General features: G+C 46.7%; 1 protein-coding gene and 1 long non-coding RNA gene across 3 annotated transcripts in view; one reads left to right on the forward strand and one right to left on the reverse strand.

Moving 5' to 3' along the window:
• The window catches only part of MYZAP (myocardial zonula adherens protein), a 40637-nt gene that overhangs the window by 1353 nt on the left and 20567 nt on the right, over nucleotides 1-18717 (forward strand). For both annotated transcript variants that reach the window (XM_072982175.2, XM_072982176.2), the window contains exons 2-9: nucleotides 3562-3651; nucleotides 8220-8378; nucleotides 9022-9114; nucleotides 10878-10991; nucleotides 11888-12040; nucleotides 13667-13792; nucleotides 15066-15194; nucleotides 17723-17808. In XM_072982175.2, coding sequence (XP_072838276.2) covers nucleotides 3562-3651; nucleotides 8220-8378; nucleotides 9022-9114; nucleotides 10878-10991; nucleotides 11888-12040; nucleotides 13667-13792; nucleotides 15066-15194; nucleotides 17723-17808 — 950 coding nt within the window. The remainder of the gene's footprint in view (nucleotides 1-3561; nucleotides 3652-8219; nucleotides 8379-9021; nucleotides 9115-10877; nucleotides 10992-11887; nucleotides 12041-13666; nucleotides 13793-15065; nucleotides 15195-17722; nucleotides 17809-18717) is intronic.
• On the reverse strand, nucleotides 807-10977 carry LOC144584655 (uncharacterized). The gene is made up of 2 exons (XR_013539049.1): nucleotides 10839-10977; nucleotides 807-3454 (listed from the first exon to the last, which is right to left on the reverse strand). It is a non-coding gene; the product is annotated as an uncharacterized LOC144584655 (long non-coding RNA).

An 18717-nucleotide genomic window follows, 5' to 3' on the forward strand; every position in this document is an offset into this window, starting at 1 on the left:
TGGGGTGGGAGGAGATCAAAGGCTGCCTCTGGCCGGAGGGAGACCGGGGGTCCCTGTCCGAAGCCGGCCAGACGGCAGGAGGCCTCAACTGGCCTTCCAAGAGAAGGCAAGAAAGAGGGGGCTCAACTGCACCCCCCCAGCAGGCACCCCCAGCTTCTGGGTGCCGCCTCCCTCGGCAATGGGGTGCCTTTTTGGGTAGGGGTTCGAGGGGTTAAGCTCAGCCTCCTTAAAGCGTGTTGGTGCCTCGTCGTTGTTGAGTTCTTCAAAGACGTGCGCTGGACAACATCTCGCTTGCTGCTGGGAAGTGGGGCCAAAGGCCCGTTCGAGGCCTGTTGCCGGCCCAAGCAGATGTCCTGGGTAGCCTGAGAGATGTGCCACCTGATCCCACGCGGTGTCTCGGAGGATGCCGAGTCAGGCCTTCCAGGCTGCTTTGTCATCGGTGTCTCTCTCAGGAGGCTGCTGGGCCGGCTGGTTCAGACGGGATGGCTCCATCGGTCCCTTGGTGCCTGCAGAGCTGAGGCCAGGGAGGGCCAAGAGGAAGGGCAGGAGAACGGAGGAGGAGGCCGAGTCGAAGTCCCAGCTCAGCCCTGAAGATTCCTGAGCCGCTGGGCCAAACGGCTCTGCCTCCGAGGCCAGAACTGTGGTGGGAATCTCTCCCGTGGACTCCATCCTCTCTTGCCCATTATTTGGGTGCAGTAATGACCATAACGGAGCGGACGGCTGGGTAGAGAATACATAACGCTCGCTATAGCCTCATCTTTCTCCCTCTCTCTTCTGCTTAATGCAACACCCTTAAAGTACAGTTCTTTGTCTTTAATCCTCATGCATTGGAGGGTGTAAGTGGGCAGTCCTGCTGCTCTATATACCTGGCATGGTGGCTTCTTTAAAAAAAGAAAGAAAGAAAATGACACGACCCGTTTGGGGAGCCCAAGAGCGAAAGCTTTCCCTTCTGGGGCACCTCTGTGGGGCACCTCCCTCCCCAGAGAAGCCAGGTGGGTCCCCTTTGGTCTTGAGGTGTCCACACACACTGCCCAAACTGGATTGTTCTGTATGCCTTTTTTGTTTTCAAAACGGGTCCTGTCCTGTTTTTTAACTCTTTGCTTTCCACTTTGTGGGACCTTGTGGCCAGTGATGAGGGCTGAGCATCGGGGGGGGGGGGAAGGTGTTTTGAGGAAGCAACGCTAGAGTTTCTCCCTAAACTTGCTTCCCAGAATCTCACCAAAAACCTCAGCATTGCTCAATATATTATTCCCACCATCGCTGTGTATGTGAGAGAGATCTTACGCTGAGGCTCAGAGTGGGGGAGAAACTAAAGGTATTCTTTCCAAAGAAAGGAACCTTCCGATTCATGAAAGCAAAGCATCTTTTATTAGTTCATGGAGTGCCACACTTGTGTGCAATCTGAGCATCTTTCCTAGTTTTGACCCTGACAGACCTAAATCTTATAATTTCTCTAAGAAGACCTTTGAAGTTGGATCGGTCACGAAGGCCTTTGAGCCCAGCCTTCTTTCTGCTCCAAAGTGGCCAACCAGGTCTTGAAGTCTTCTTGCCGCCCCCCCGCCCCCCCCCATTGCTTTTAGGTCATATCACAATCTTCCTTTGTCTTTAAATGCATTTTTGCCTGAGTATATATTTTTATTAAATTTCCTGAAACCCACGAGCTTTGTTCTAGAAGCAATACTTTTCCTGGAGTAGAAGAAGGGAGTTCCCAGCTTTGCATTGTTTTCGGTTCAATTGAAAACAATTCTGGCCTTTTGCTGAGCTTCGATAAGAGCTGTGCCCCAGAGACGTTTGAAGTAGGAACAAGTGGGGCAAACTTCTGTTTGGAAAATAAGCACTATCTTACATAAGTGTTAAGGACTCTCTCTCTTTGGGTGAGACTCTGAAATATGCTTTCAGAGGTAAACGTGGATTTGCCAGGGCTTAATGTCTGGGTGGAAAAAAACTAAAGAAATGAGTATCAAGGCTGGGTTTGCTGCAACGTCCGATGCTCAGAATTAGAAGTGTGTGTGGTTTTTACAATTGCAACTCTCAGAATTCCACACACATGGCATAATTGCCTAGGAAATTCTGTGGGCTGTTGTCTTAAAAAAGATTCAATCTGCACACCTGTAATGAGGATTATCTCTCCCAGACATTAGTTCAAATGTGTATATTATGTTTGAAATGCCTTATGATTAAGATTAGGATCTCGGCAGCTCTTTTAACGCTGCTGTGTCAAAAACTCTGGTAGGTCTCATAGAGAAAGCAGCTGCCGGTAAAGTCGCCCTTCCTTAAATAGCTTTTCCTCTAGTTTGGCAACAACATGGGCTTTTATCCAACCCGGGTGCACATGCTTTGCATGCTTTAGGGGACAGAAGACTGAGATCACCTGATAAAGTTCTACTTGTGCAGAGGGACTGAGTCTTCTGTTTTGCAAACGCTGTCTGTCTGTCAAAGTGTCATTCAGGGGTCCAATTCTAGAGGAAATCATGGCGGAATGTGAATGAACCTTTGCTTCATGCAATAAAGAAGTACGTCAGACAAGACATGGCTTAGGTTAGGACCCAGAAAACGTCAACGTATTATTTCCCACTGCCTGTAACAGAAAAATGTTATGTTTAAAACCCCAAAATTTGCTCCCAGTTTATTTTGAGCCACAATCACACAAGCCAAATGTTGCCTTCTTATCCCCCATTGAGTTTGTATCGTAAATTTGTGGTCACATGACGCACGGCCATTAGCGAATCCTTTACCAGGCCAGCATGCTAACTTGGCCAGAGGCTTCTATTTTTTTAATTGCATTTTTTTTTAAAAAATGTTGCTTTGCTGCATGTGTGAACAGTCTTATCACAACTCTTTTGAACTACTGTCACTGTGCATGTCCTTTTAAACGGTTTTGAATTTTTTTTTTAACATTTTCTGCGGCATTTGTGTCAAGGTGTCCATTAACTTCTGTCAAATGGTGTCAACAAGAAGCTTATTGAATTGGAAGGAAATGACTCAGTAACCCAAGAACATATTGGGGCGCACATCCTGGAATTAAAAAGAAAACATGACTGCTCAGCACAACAGGAACACGTAACCATAGGGGGACATTTTGTTGGTGTGACCACAGCCTATTAGTTTCTATTGGGGGAACAAAAATAAGCATATTAGGTATTTCAGAGTGCTTGCAAAATTTTCCAAAACAAGAAAGTTTCAGTCTTGCTGCCAGCATTGTGTTGTTGTTCCTACCTCTTAACAATGACTTTGTCATGTTGTCGCTTCTTTTTATTGGTTGGCTCGCAAATGCTTGTTGCTGCATGATAATATGTCCGTAGAAATAATTCTCTTTTTCGCGAAATGACTTCTGAAGAAAAGTGTTGCCTGTTGCTTTAACGAGCCTTTCTTTTGCTCCCTTGTTGTCTTTCAAAAATAGTCATTTCTGTTACAAAGTTGACCTTGATTTCTGCACTTCTGTTTTTCTTGCACCCTGAATGAATTAAAGGAACGATCTGTTAGAAAGTATCTTTTATGTTCTTTTCACACAGAATGGAATGTTCTTAATAGACTGAAAGCCAAATGTTCTTTTTCTTTCAGGCAAATGTTTGCCGGCTACGCTTAACTCTCCCACCAGAGGAAAGCCCACTTTCTCCGGAAGGAAAAAGCAAGCCTGAAAAAACCAAGAAGGTGAGCTAGAGAGCTTTTGCAGACCTAGAGAGCTAACCGTCGTTCGCCGCCTTGGCTACACCTCTGTTGTGATACACAACTCACAGCCATAGAAATACATAAAATTAGAAGATGCTATCAAAAATAAAAATCATGTACATCTTTTGGGTGTATGTCAGGGAGAGGCTTGAGACCTATTTATTGGACTTATTTATTGTGGCTGAATTTGTCCTATTGAAAGATCGTACTTTTGAGGAGAAAATGAAGCTCAGACTGAGTATTCGGTTATCCACACGTGGTTTAACTGACCTCTTTCCTGTTGAAGGAAATGCAGATATTGGGCCTTTATCTAGAGAATGTGCTCCAAGTCAGAATTAGGGCCATGTGTTGGTTTTCTTTCACACACAAAGTAGTTATTCCTAAAGAAGCTGTTTATTATAACAACACATTTAGGAACAAATAGCCAAAGGAAGTAAATTTTCAGAGAGAAAACTAGTACAGGGTCCTGATCCAGTTTGGGAGTATGCTGAGGTTGGGGACCTGATTTTTTTCCCCTTTAAAAGAAATGTGTGTGCTTTTAAACATGTTTTTTAAGCATACATATCATCAGTTTGGCCTTTGAAATACTGTGGTCGGGGGTGTGTGTGTGATACGTGTCTGAGAAAGACAGAGAGATGGAGACCAAAACAGACAAGCAAATAATCTTCACAATTAGAAGTGTGGCTGATTTAAACAGTAAAGGAGGTGTGTTTAGCCTTTAATGTCCTTTACAGCTTTGCAAGATATAAATTAGATTCCTTTTGTTTGGTGGCTAGACTTTGGGAAGAACCAACTAGCTCTGTTGGCATGTTGGTTTTGCAAACTGGGCCTCTTTCAAGACACACCTCTAATAATGAGCTATTGTGCTAATTGCAAAACTGCCTGCCTTCTTTGTTTAGGACTTAGGGAAAGAAGAGTGATAGAATAAGTCTGTTAGGACAGGAAAGCAGGAGCTTCGGATAATCAGGATACAATAGCAGGCTTGGGGAGGGAAGGCCTTGCGGGGATTGATGGTGGGTGCTCTGAAGGTAACGGGGAAGAAGCTTGAACAAGGACTTTACTTCCTGAGCTGCCCTCTCCTCCTTTGGGAGAAGAGACTTACACTGACGCAGGATTTAGCCCAATACGTTTCGATACCACTGCCTTGCTAGATCTTGTTAATAGGATAGAAGCACCACGTCTGCCATAAAAATGTGAAGTGAGATCCTCCAGTCAAATCTCACTTTAACCATGAATCCATGGGCAGCTTTAGGAAGCTATTGTCTCACAATCAACGCCTGGTTTGCAAAATGGAGATAACGGTGCAATCTTACCCTCTAGGGCTATTGTGAAGAAGATGACCAAATATGTGTGTCTTGTCTTGCAGTCTTTAATCCGCAGAGTATACGTGTGAAGTATTATCGTTTATATAGTGCTGCTGATTAAGGCCTTCTTTTCTAAATAGCATGAGCCATTCAACATAGCTAACAAAAACTAAAAATAGCAGTGTAAATACATCTTAAGCCACAAAATAAAGAGTTCATCCTAAGGAACAACTTCCCTATCCATGCCATTTCCTTGGCCATCCAGGGGAAGCCGGCCGGTGCCCCAGCCCTCTCATTATATTCCAAAATACCTTTATGAGTAGCAGCTATGTTGGCCAGAAACATTGTCCAAAACTTCATCAAAAGCAACAAAGCCCCGAGTTCCTTTTCCCGTGAGGGTGCAGAACTAATTTCCGCAAAGTCTAGTGCCGTGTTATTAGACAGAAGGGCTCTGCATCTTTGGGGTGCCCTGACCCATTTAACGGCGGTCTCCTGAACGTTGATGATTTGGCTCCATATTACTACAGTAGCAGAAATCTCCAGTCAGAAATGTCTGACTTTCTCAGCACCACTATTTTATCATTTATGTATTTAAAATATTTTTACCCTATCTTTCTCCTTAAAAAGGACCCGAGGCAGCTTACATCCTTAAAAGACAACATTTAAAGCTAAAAACAGTACAAAAATACTTTTAAAAGATCAGACACCACACTAAGTGGCAGCAAAAAAAAAGCAACACCAAACACACATTCAACACAGTTAAGGCACAACCATCCATTTAGAAACCCTTCTCAGACCACCAGTCATTAAGGGAAAGCCTGCCTGAAGAGAAAGGTCTTGGCCAGCTTGTGGAAGGACAGCCAAGACGAGGCCAGTCTGGCCTCCAGTGGGAGGGAGTTCCAGAGTCTGGGAGGAGCAGCCACCGAGAAGGCTCTCTCCTGCGGCCCCCACCAAAATGCACCTGTAAAGGTGGCAGGACTGAAGCCTTGGTGTGCTACAGACCCTGTGGCGCTTTCCTCATTTAGATCCTTCTACAAACGATCTGCCTGCAGGTTACCTGCCTGCTCTTTTGGTCGGCGGAAAGTCAGCGGGGGGGAAACAGAGTCAGGGAATGTGAGGGAGATGAGCCCCCTTCCCGCAGGTCCCACTTGTGAATTTCAATGCACTCTTTGAGTTCCCTAGAGAAGGAGAGGGAGCTAGACGGGGGGCTGGCGCCTGTGTGGGCCTGGCCCACGTGTGGCCCCCCTCACCCGGGGTGGCCTTCACGGTGAGGGAAGGCTGGTGGGCAAGGGCTCCTCGTTGTCAGGGTGCCTTCTGAATCGGGGCTGGATGCCGTACTTTGGAGGTCCCAGGGTCCGGCCGGTGCTCCCAGGGCAGCAACTGGTTTATCCTGCCAAACCGCCCTTGTACGAACTTTCTCTTACAGAGGGCATTCTCTTGAGCCGCCCTGCGCTCATCCTGCCCGCGCTTGTAGTAGGAAGGCAGGAGCCCCTGGTCTAAGCGTGGGAAAGGACGCGTCTCCAAACGTCTTTGTCGTTCAAAGAGGGAAAAGAGGCAACCCTGTCTCCAGGTCGCACAGATTCCCTCGCCTGGTCGCCTGGAGGTGGTTCCGGCTCGCCATGGCCAAGTGGGCAAAAGGTCGCTCGGAATCGGGCTAGGGCAAACTAGACGCGATGGAGCACTCCTTTTGTTTGCTGCTCCGTCCTCTTTGCCTATAAAAATGGGAGGCATCGGCATTAAAAACGGGTGTGTGGGCACAGCGATCAAAGTCCTGACGCCCTGGAGATTTGAAGAATCAATCACGTACGTATCTCTGTGCACCTTGCATAGCAGCTCACACGACTAGAAAAAATGGAGTGTCGCAACCTGGGCATAGCAGAACCTACTGGAAGCATATGATTCCTTTATCCCTGTCCCGAAAGGGAGCATTAACGTTTGAGGGTTGCTTTGGAAAACAAAAATAGCTATTATGCCTGATTGGAAAGTCGTTTGTTTGTCGGCATAGAGCAAGGCTTTTACAGTTGTTGTTGTTTTTGTCCAAGCTGCCGCTGGAGGCACCGAGCAGCCCTTGTGAAGGTGCGTGGGGGCCGGTTAGCGTGTTTGTGTGCATCTTCCCTTCCAGTCAAAACCAGTGTTCGAGTCCCCACCTTAATGGCAACAACCGGCGGATGAACCTTGTTTGGATCGGTCGGAACAAAAGTTCTCACGGGCATCGTCACACGTTCTTGGAAGTCCAGGGCCCCTCGCCCCTCGTGGCTTCCGAGAAGACTGAGCAGCAGGTCCTTTGGGGGGGGAGGGGAGAGACACCGGTTCCTGCCTGAAAAACAGGAAGCAGAGAGCAGGGATAGATGTACGGAGGTGGCTTTGTGACCGAGCATCTTGAGTATGCAGAACGCAGCCCTCGAAGAAGGCCAGGACAGCTTGTTCTGTGCCCCCAGTGGGCAGGTCATTGTGAAGAGGGCCTCCTTCTGAAGCAGTTATTCCTTGCTCAAATCACTTTGCACTTTTGGCATTTGGCAAAAGGTATCCTTGAATGCTCAGGTATGAATAAGCACGTAGGGGTGTGGCTGATCTGAAACCAGCCAAGGAAATATTTAACCCAGGAGAGGTAAAAAACTGTCTTTCAATCTGGCACCACACCCAGTTCATATTCAGCCTGTTTGCTTTTTCTCAATTTTAACAAAACAACGGGTCTTGTTTTCTTTGGTGACATGTCAGTAATCGGTTAGGTAACACTCTGACTACAGATATGTGTTATGACACGAGTGGCGATGATTTAGATGCTCATTTATCCTGTTTAGTAACATGCGTTGGGACAGACTCCTTTGTGTCTGAAAGCCAATCTTGGCAGGGGGCTTGAAGAAATGTACGGTTCTCGAGACAGAGGAGCAGCGCTTAATGTTTATGGCATTCCCTGTGGATGCCACCCAGTCCTTGTGGCTTGTTGGCTGCTACAAGTTTTCAACTGCATGTTGAAGTTTGGAGTGGTTTTGACAAACAACCTCTATGTTGCAATTACATTTATTTACTTATTTAGCTTCAAAGATACCAAGCCTTCTATTAAAGACGGTGTGTCAAAACGAGTTAGAAGCAGCAGTAATCTACTTAGGTTTTGCCTGATCATTTCTGAGCCGTCTTGGGAATCCTTCTGGATGGGAAGGTGAGGTAAAATCCAGAGGGGTCAATCGTGGTCATAGAATAAGGTACATCTACCTTTGCCTTACCGTCTTCTTATTTTTTATCTAGCAACTCTACCATGTCCGCAATGGATTGTCTTCAGGAGACTTGCCAGGTGGTGTGGTGTACGGTGTGGTGCACAGGTCCGATGACAATCATAACAAAGAAATGGTGGTTTATGGGTGGTCAACTCACCAGCTGAGAGAAGAAATGAAATATATAAGAGATGTGAGTTATGTTTCTCTTCTTCATCTTCTTCTTGGCATACATTTGTAAATAAGCTTCTTGCCCTGTGCCTCCTTTTCCTCTCCCTTCCTTCTCCAGTTATGGAGTGCAGTGCTTAAACAATTAGAAGCCCTTGTTTATCTACTATGAATTACCCAGAGATGTCCATACTCGTTAGACCCTGATCTACTGACAGTCGTTCTCCGGTGTTGAGGGCCAGGGACCTTTTTAGACCTTCCTTGGTAGAGACTGAATTTGAGAGCTGTTGCAAGATTCATTCGCAGAAGCTTTCGGAGACGCTAGTCCAGGCCCTTTGGTGCACAGAGTGCGGCCTCAGTAGCCATGCATCAGAAGAAGTGGGCTCTCCAGCCTTAGGTCTCTGGCTGTGGAGCCAGAGGGCTGGGAGTTTTATTCCCCGCTGTGTCTCTTGTGAGTAGCGCCGGCCCGTTGTGGCCTTGGGCAAGCTGCACAGTGCTCGGATGCCCTCAGAAGAAGGGAAGGGCAAACTACTTCTGAGCACTCTCTACCTAGTTAAAACTCTATAAAAAGTTTCCCTATAAGTTGAAATCGACTTGACAGCACACAGTTATTGTTGTTATTACACCGCATTCAGAGCAATCTTAAAATGCATTCTTTTTGTTCTTAGGTGAGATTAACGTTGGAAAAAGTAAGGAAGAAAATGTATGGAGAATATGATGAAATGAAACGCAAAATCCAGGAGCTTACAAAGGAACTGGCGGTAAGGGCCTGTGTGCCTGGCGGATGACGCACACACGCAAACACACGGCAAGCCGGTTCTGTGTTCTGAGGCTGCTGATGCCATTGAAAGGGGACGAAGGAGCATTTTTATGCATATGTCTCTTGAATGCACTTTTGGTCTGAAACTCAGAAATGGTTCCATTTATGGAGCACAAATAATGTTCCGGAAGAGAGGTGCTGCCTTTCTTTAAGTAGCATTCTCCAGCTTGTTGTGTTTCATCGCCCGCCCTTTTATTAGCTTATTTGGGAAACTCAGATGAACCGGCACATTCTTCCTCCCTCATCAGTTTTCTTTGTTCTTCTCTTCCTCCGCAGTTCGTTTATCTATTGCTGGCGCTTTCGCTTTGTGTTCTGCATCCTGGGTCTGTTTGTGGGCGCCACTCCCTCTCCACGCCCTGGCCTGGTTTTGCATCTGCCTTGGCTAGTTAGCCAATACGTTATGGAGCAATTCCCTCATATAGACTCACCCGGACTGGCCTCCAGCGCGCATGAGCTTCATCCAAGGGGAGATCTCCCTTGTTCTTGCACGCCTGCCCCTTCGTCTTAATGTGCATGGTTGTGTTACTTTGGCCTTTCATTTTTAATTTTCTTTTCTCTTTTAATTACATATGCAATTAGCGGGCAGTCTGCTTTACCCTTCGTTGAGATTCTGTTGGTCTTGCGTTATTCTCTGTGCTCACTGTTCAAGCCATCCTTTGGCCTGTTTAAGACACCGGGTGGGCCGTCTGCCTTCCTGACCTGTATTCTTTCGCAACATGCGTGGACCTCTTCTAACTGCGACGTCAGTGTAAGGCCGTATTTTCTTTTTCATTGAACACGCGTGTGCCTTTCGTCCCAGACTGCATTGTGAATCAGAGCACTTAATCACCTTTTTAATATGAGACAGTGCTAACGAAGGTATGTCCCAATAGGTATTGTGGCCTTATAATCGGTTGTCTCAAGGAGAGAGGATCTTTCCACTTTCGGGCTCACGAGCTGACACTTCCTGGCATTCTGCAAAGTTCTGGTTGTTGGCAGAACCTCACAATCCCAAAGTATTGTGTAGCTTTGGTAGCAGAAAGGCTTCAGGGGAGGCCGTGTTGGCTGGCGGAAGGAGAAGGCGGAAGCATCCCGGTTGCCTTCAGCTCTCTGGAGACCATGAAACACTGACACACGTGTTGTTTTGTTGCAGCATTTGATCAAGAAGTGAGAGGGGAGTTGGTCTACCTCATAACAACATTCCTTCCAAGCTGGTCTAATGAGTCCTTACTTTTAGCATGTTTGGAAGGACAAAATATATTACCCAAAATCTAGAAACTGATGGGTGTTTGTGGGAGGTTGGTGGAACACACTGCGGTTAATTGATGAGGTGCTACAGCACCTTATCAGTTAGCCACAGTTAGCCACAGGAGAAGAGGCAAAGCTGGCAGAGATAGAAATGGGATTCTGGCCAGTAGACCATTTTTGCAACCTGGACCAACAATGGGCCAGCTCTTCACTCTAGAAATGTGATCCCTCCTGTTGTTATAACTAGCGCTGGGATTTTATGGCTAACTATTACCTGGTAGTTCTTCTTCTTCTGTTTTTTTTCTGGGCATCTTGTTTCTGTCCATGCTAAATGGACTCATAAATCAGCCCGTTCTTTCAGGTGCCCATGAAACATATTGTATAGCCACATAACTTCAGAGCAAGCCAAATCCCTTCTAAATTTGCAGTTCCTCCTACCTTGCACTGAAGAGGAAAATCTTGTTTATATCTTGCCAGGTATCAGGTGCTCAACAGAGTTCATTGGAAAACCAAATTGAAGTACATTCTGCAGCACTGGATAGCTTCAGCGAAATGAACAACTCGTTAACGTCAACCTCAATTGAGCTGCAGGTAAATTGCTGATAGCGTTGTCACCATAGATACGGGACTGTGTTGGCAAACATCGCGGCCCTTGCGCCATTTGTTCAAAGTGTGAGTAGGACAAAATTATAATTAGATAAACACTAGGAGCCAGGAGTCGTCTGCGCTTTCAAAATTGCCATGGCCAGTGGAAGAGGAGGAGTCCTTCTTGTGAAGGTCATTTGAGAAGAAATAATTTTAGAATTAAGAATTTACATCATGTTATAAATTGCTTTCTCTCACTGTGGGCTAAGGTTATGCTAAGGAAAAAAAGAACACAGCATTGAGAATTCCTGTATGTTTGTTTGCAGGAATAATTCTTCCCATAATTGCTGTTGACCGGATCGTTCAACCAAACTTTTCAAACATCTTAGAAGCTTCTTAAAAAATAATTTTGCAGCATTTCATGCTTTCAGTGCTTTAATAGGATTAAAAAATAGCTGCCAGCCATGGTTTTCTCTCGATATCGCTTAACGTTAACGCGTTCTGTTCATTTCCTTATTTTTGTTCTTGAAGCCAAGTTTTTACGTTTGTTGGTGTGCTGTTTTGTCACAATCGGGCATTATTATTATTATTTTTGCTTATTTCTGGATGGATTTAAACCGTAACTTCACCCCCACCTCTAGTCATCCTCCAGGATAAGCAGAGCTGATCTGAGTTAGTGGAATCGTCTGCCATGGCTTGTAGCTGCCCTCGTACAGCACCCGTTGGGCAAATCTGATTTTTGAGCTTTGTTCCATGTGTTGCTTGAACTTGTTCAGAACCGAATTCTTCATGAGCTGTACCAACACGAAAACCAACAAAATGCTGGTCAGAGTTATCCCTTGCCTTTTCCGTTTTTCAGGCCGTGGTGAATTAATTTTATTTCTCATTGCCTATGTCTACAGAAAACCTTGGTGGATGTAACTTTAGAGAATACAGCTATACGAGATCAGATAAAAAGTTTAAAACAAACACACGAAGAGTCTATGGAAAAACTGAAGGAAAAACAAAAGCAGCTGGAGACGGCGAGGGTTGAAAACGAGCTTCTCCGACTCAAGGTGGGCCAAGAGGCAGCTTGGTGACTTGGGTTATGGCAAAGAATCCAGCTGACGGCCTTGGGAAGAGAACATGGCAGCACCTCCCACAGTTAGGAGTGGAACACACCAGTCTTTCCAAAACACTTGAGTGGTTATTATTCATCTGTGGACCTAGGCTTCAGGACGGGTTGACTAGGCAGGGCACAACAGCAGAATGCGCCCCTTTCCGTGGACCGAGTTTGTTTTGCAGCTTCCATACAGCTGTGTCAGAGGAGAGTAAGGGACTCGGTGGACGTTGGTTTTTCAAACATTTGTTCAGTTTCTCCGAGTGCCTTCGCTGACAGAGCCAGGTACTCACGATCAAGAGGTGTGTCCAGAAGGTTTCAGTTTTGCAACAATGCGCCGTATTCCTTGCTCTGCTTCAGTGAGCTGGAAGGAAGGAAGGAAGGATGCTAGACTTGTGACAGAAAGGTTTCGGGTTCTCTCCTTTACCCAAGAACCACCATTCAGTAAATCTTAGCCGTGCCAAAAACAGGACCCTTTCAGAGGGCTGTGCATCCTGCAGGAAGCGTTGTGTCTCCCATGAGCATCTCCGGCTCCCCCAAGATGAGAGAAAGCTGCTTTCTCCCCTCTGTGTGTGTCGGATGGTCCTGCTTCAAGGACTGTCCGCCTCAGCTCCTCTTCCACTCTTCTGACGAGAGAAGTGCAACAGATGGAGATATTTCCATGAATGAGGATGAGAGGAAAGAACTATTGCTTTTTTTGCACGGGGTGTGTGTGTGTGTGTGTGTGTGTGTGTGTGTGTGTGTGTGTGTGTGTGTGTGTGTGTGTGTGTGTGTGTGTGTGTGTGTGTGTGTGTGTGTGTGTGTGTGTGTGTGTGTGTGTGTGTGTGTGTGTGTGTGTGTTGCCAATCTCCAATACAACTCTCACATTGCCGGGGAAGAGCTGTGTAGGTTGTCGGAGGATAGATTGAGGACCTTCTTGATTTTTTTGTGCTTTTACATAGAAAGAATGCACAAATCCTCTACAGTGGAAAGACAGTGTGTGTGTTGCTCTGTTTTGTCTTGTTTTCTTTTCTTAGTATTGGGATTTTCATATTGCACTGACTGAGCTAAAGCACTTTGCTGATTGCTCTGTGATGTTGAATCATGCTGGGAAAGTGGTTTGCAATTGCATGTGCACAACCACTACTTTATAAAAGTGGACACAAACTATATTGGTGACTCAAAGGGGATGTTGTCTCTCTCCAATCAGGTGGTCTCCTCGGACTGCCCAGCGAACCCCCCTGCTCTCAGATTCCCCTTGAGCTAATCAACACAGAGTATAGTCCTAAAATGATGCATAAGAGAGCTTTCCCCTTAGACAGCCTTCTTGAAATGGCCATGAGCTTGTGGGAGGGCTTGCTTGGGAGAACGTACTGGCCAGGGGTTTATGTTTTGCTTCCGGGTTGATCCCTGGAAGAAGGTTCCCTTTGGACTCTCTGCCCGAGACACTGAAAGGTCATCGGCCTCCACAGCCAGCTGGGCTGGTTGAGAGAATAATGTTGGTTTTCTTTCACACACGGGCATTGTTATCTTTCGTCTCCTTTTCTGTGTTACTTCTTGTTTTTTATTGGATTTTGAAAAGTGTCCGTAATTCTTTTTGTAGGTTGAATGTTCGCAGCAAGCCAATGCAGAAGTCATGAGAGAAATGACCAGAAAACTCTATAGTCAATATGAGGAAAAACTACGAGAGGAAGAGCAGAAGCATAAACTTGAGAAAGAAACCTTAATAGTACGTGGACCATTTTGGCTGTGTTGGGCCTTCTTAGCGAGCCTGGGGGTGGGGGGTGGGGAGGCAGAATTTTGAGGATTATTCCTTAAAGCAGACTTTAACAGAAAGGGCATCAGATTCGAAGGGTCGATTACTAGGAGACATACTATCTGTTCGCTGTAGCTTCTGACTCTTGATAGTTTAACGGTATAATTACAACACAACTGCTGATAATATAAATTCTATGCGGTTGCTAGCCTCGTGCCCATTGCGCCTCTCTTTCCACCCAAATGTTCCCCACCTATAAAACAAAAACCCAGTTAATATGGGATACTTTGCCATCTGTCTCTGTTGGCCTTTGCTAGACTTCGGAATGAGAAAACCCCTGATGCCTCGTAACTGAAAGGCCTGTTTTTCCTGATGAGTGGCGGCCACCCCAATGACTAGCCGATGGGGATGGAGATGGGGCCGTTGGCCCAACACCCTCAAGCCGCCCTTCTCCTTCTGGTCCCTCCCTGCCTGGATCTGCCATCTTGCACCTGGCTCAGCCGTTGGACCTTGAGATGGCGGGGGGGCGGGGGCGGGAAGCAAACAAATCAGAGCTTGGAAATATCCCTTTAAAAGCTAGCCTGTTGACCTCCGTTTTTAAAAAAATAATCACAATCATTAGTTACATGCCACTCACCAGCAAAAACAAATTAAAGAAGAATGTTGTGAAGTGATGAGTCAACTTTATTTGTGTTAAGTCAAAAATTGCAACATTAAAAACATGATGGGGAGACGATAACAATGCAGGTTGAACCCGGTGGTCACAATCCGCCATAACTGGGGAACCTTCTAGACAGTGGGATGGGAAAGAAAGAGAGACCATGTTCTGCGGCTTCGTCTGCTTATGAACATTGTTTTTGCTTGGTTGGTTGTTTTTAAAATTGATAAACTGCCCTTCCTTGGCAAAGGGTCTCGGGACAGGTATATATTCTTTTTAAAAGAAATCAGTAATATTCCAACCATAGAAGGAAAGAAAGAGGCAATCAAGCCATTCAACCAGTGAACAGCTAAAGTTAAATACTGTATATGCATGTAAGTTTGAAATGGAACAGAAAGGAACATTTTGATTTGACCCCAGAAGCCAAGCAGCTTCTCTGCCATCTTTTAATCCATTGAGAGGGCGTTTTAAAGTTGGGAGCGCCACGACAGAGAGGCGTCTCCCTTTCAGAAGTGCAGAATGTGATCCTCGCCTGAGACGTACTCGGTCCATTGAGGTGGCCCGTTGTTATGTGCTTCTTCCTTGCAGTCTGAAACCAACAGGCTCCTTGCTGCCATTGAGGAGGCCAATAAGAAGATGAAGCTGACAGAGATGAGTTTGCAAGAGAAAGACCAAAGGATTGGGGAGCTGGACCGGTTCATTCGACGCATGGAAGAGGTCAGCCGGTAACCTAAAGCCCATCTGGGACAGAACACCTGTATTTACCTTTCTTTTTACATCAGCCACACTCTGAGACAGCGCTGAGTTGCCCACCAGGGTTCTGAAATTTCTCGGCCAGCTCAGACCTCATCGCTCTGTGAATCAGGGATTGTTCGGCCCAATAGGCATCACTTTCCACTGGCTTACGTTGCGTTTAATTTGCAGCTTGTTGTCAGGGAAATGGTCTTCGTAAAGTTGCTCCGCCTCCAGCTGCTCAGGTAATGCCTTTGAGCAGACCCCCCATGGAGTGGCATGTCACGCTCAGCCTGGTCTCCCTCGCATAAGGCAGAGATCGTCCCTTGAGGCTAAGAGGGCTCCCATTCACGCAGGCTTATCCTGGACGCTTCCTTGAACGAGGTCTGTGAAGATTGTGCCCCTCATGCGACAAACTACACTCTGGGCCCTCTGCAAGAGCGTCTTTTTGCTGCTCCTGGCCTTGAGGGGGAAGCTGGCTCCCTGGGGTGGTTGACTCATTGGGCGGACTCACCTGGGTCCAGGATGGCCCTCTCCTGGCTGTGGGGTTCTTCCTAAGGAAGCAGACGGTCCCTGGACCTTCGTCCTCTGGCCATTGAGGGGGGGTTGGCATGGAACCCCCTTTTTGCTTCTGCTATCACAGGGCCACTGCTCAGCAGACCAAAGGGTGGTGCTGTGTTGTGTTTTGTTCTAACAATCTGGGCTACTCAGCTGCAGATACCCAGTGTGGTGTTTTGGGTAGAGTCACGGACAAAGACCCAGAAGGCCTGGGTTCCACATCCCCGCTCAGCCATGAACATGTCCTGGACAGGGGCAGGGCAGGGCTGTTAAAACCACTCCTTAAATATCTCACATTCCTCGACATCCCTGTGATCCACAAGGTCCCCTTCCTGCTCCGCTAGTCTAAGATCCTAAGCTCATTATTAGGGGTTGCTGTAGCTCAGTTCCGACTTGATGTCACCTGGCAAACTCAACTAGACTTCCGAGAAGGCGGGAGTCTCTCAGGGGCCTCATCCATGCACCCCCAGGGAGACCAAGAGCGCTGCAGTGGAACAGGTTGTGGCAGCTCCTTTCTCTCTCTCTCTCTTCCTGGTGTCTCTGGCCTCGCCCAGCCGTTCTTCTTTCTTTTCACGGATTTTACCCCAGTGAAATCAGTCATGCCAGTTTTATCAGGATTGTGGTTCCCTTGGCGTAATGAACAAGAATTGACTGTGAATTTGATGTGTACCAAAAATTCCGAAAAGCTGGCAGCTGGCCTTTCCTGTCCTTAAGTGCTGCTTTGGTGTTTGGCATTCAGTGGCCCTCTCAGTGCTGATGTTCTTCTTGCGTCCATATGACGGGGGAGGGTTAGGGGAGGCCAGCGTGGCTCATGTTAGTTGCACATCAGAGGCAGTTGAAGACGTGGCTTCCTCACACCGGGGAAGCTTGTCCCCGTTGGCCTTTGCGATGCCACAAGACGCTCCGTGGTGCCGGTGGGAAGAGGAAGGCCCCGGCGGAGCGGGATAAAGACTTCCGCAGGCCTTTTCGGCACGCGGCACTTCGCCTGCTTGATGGGGCTGCAGGATCTGCGGGGGAAAAAACACGTCCCAATAGGATGCAACGTTTGTGGGGGATCCCTCGGTTTTCTGGCAGTCCTTGAGGATGATCCAAGTTGTAGGCGGCTGAGAGGCCAGCAAAGGCGAACCTCGTGATCTTCCTGGGTTTCAAAGCTCGCCTTGGTGTGCTATGTGAAAGGCAGTCCAATGTTGTCCCGTGGTTTAAAGCCACCTTTTGTGGACCATGAGGAGTGGTCTCACTACTGAGACAGCAAAGAATCTGGCTTTCCCAGGCTTTATAAAGACGTCAACATAGTGAATATCGCCTGACATTTTCGAGGTTCTTTGGATGTTCTTTACCGGGTTTCCGAACAGCAGCCCCCTGTGCCTGTCGCCAGGTTTGCCAGATCCCAAGAAAGCCAGTCCAATTATTTACAGAAGCCAAAGGGGTGCTTTTTTGTTACTGAAATTTTATCTGTTCTGTGCGATGTCATCCAGGCCGGCGTCCTTAAACGTTTTGCAGCTGCAAATAGCTTTTTCCGATTGACTTTATCACTGGTCTCTGTATACTTCCTCCTTCCAAGTTCAAGTTCTGGTTTTCTAGACCTGGCATTAAAGAGGAGTTCAGGCATCAGAACAAAACTCAGCCAAGAGACAAAAACACTCTGGCACATGAAAGGCGGACCTATTTTCATGTAAGCTTTCATGGATCAAGTACAGTACCATTTCTACAGCAATGGAAATGCAGAGTCGATGGGCAAAAATGTTTGCCTGGCTCAGATCTTTGGTTGGGTTGCTGTTAAGGGACTTCAATAATCTGTAGGCCTTTGACTCTTGCTTATTTCTGTGGGGCCACTTGAAACGTTATCCTTTGGTTCGAAATGGTTAATATGACGCACATCCTAAGCGAGATGCGTTATTTTGTAGCTCAGCTCTAATGACTGAAAAACCTATGTACCTACGTTTATTCCTGCACAGGAACGCCGTCACCTGCAAAAACAACTCATAGAGTATGAAATGCAATTGCATGGAGCGAACCTTCACAGCCGGGTGGGCAGCCGGAGGTGAGCTCCTGCCTCTTCTACGATTATTGGCCCTGATATAATTTCCCTATTTCTGCTTAAAAGTGAGCTTTCAGTTATAATACACAGGTTTTTTTAAAAAAAAATACATTCCAGCACTGTTTTAATATATAAGGGGGGGGGGTCTGTTTTTACCTTTAAAAGGGTATGCAATCAAACACTGCTTTATATTTGTGTTGTCGAGACGTGTGAGCAAAATGTGGTTGGAACTAAATGATGTGAATAACAGAGATAATGTGCATTTCTGAGCTTCTGTTTAGAGAAGAAGGCTCCCCCCCTTTTCCCCTTTGCTTTCCTTTGTTTTGCTTCCCCCCCCCCCCTCCCACTTTTAGAATTCCCCAGCCAGCATGACTGGTAGGATTGTGGTAACTGTAATCATGAATAAGAACAAATACCAAATTGATGTTTCCACATTGTGGGTTATTTTTACATCAAAATTAAAGCCTTGTAGTCCAACATAAAAGGCGAGGTAACAGACTCCACGCCACTGAGTCCATTCTAACATAGGGCAGCCCTATCCAGGGGTTTCAAGCTACAGAGTACTCTGCAGTTGCTTACCCGTCTGTTCTTTTGGGAGCTCTCTGGTCCTGCCCTATTTGCCCTGGGGCTGGACGACTTAATGACCTCTAGCCAGATATACAATTCCTGGAGTGTCCAGACAGCTCCATTGGAACTATCCCTTCCATAATGATATTCAGTTAAGTAACTTCTCAGGGGCCAGAATCCTGTTGCAAAATACTGCTTGCTCCACTATGTGGTCTTCCCAAACTGGTCAGCTACCCGTCTAGCATCCAGTGGCGTGACTGACTGCAGGTCCCGTTGTAGTTTCTGTTGCCTGGTTGCAAAAGGATTTGGGCCCCTGTCTCCACCCGTGCCAGGTAGTCTCCACTT

This window comes from Pogona vitticeps, chromosome 12, assembly GCF_051106095.1.
Source record: "Pogona vitticeps strain Pit_001003342236 chromosome 12, PviZW2.1, whole genome shotgun sequence".
In the NCBI taxonomy this organism is placed as follows: Eukaryota; Metazoa; Chordata; class Lepidosauria; order Squamata; family Agamidae; genus Pogona; species Pogona vitticeps.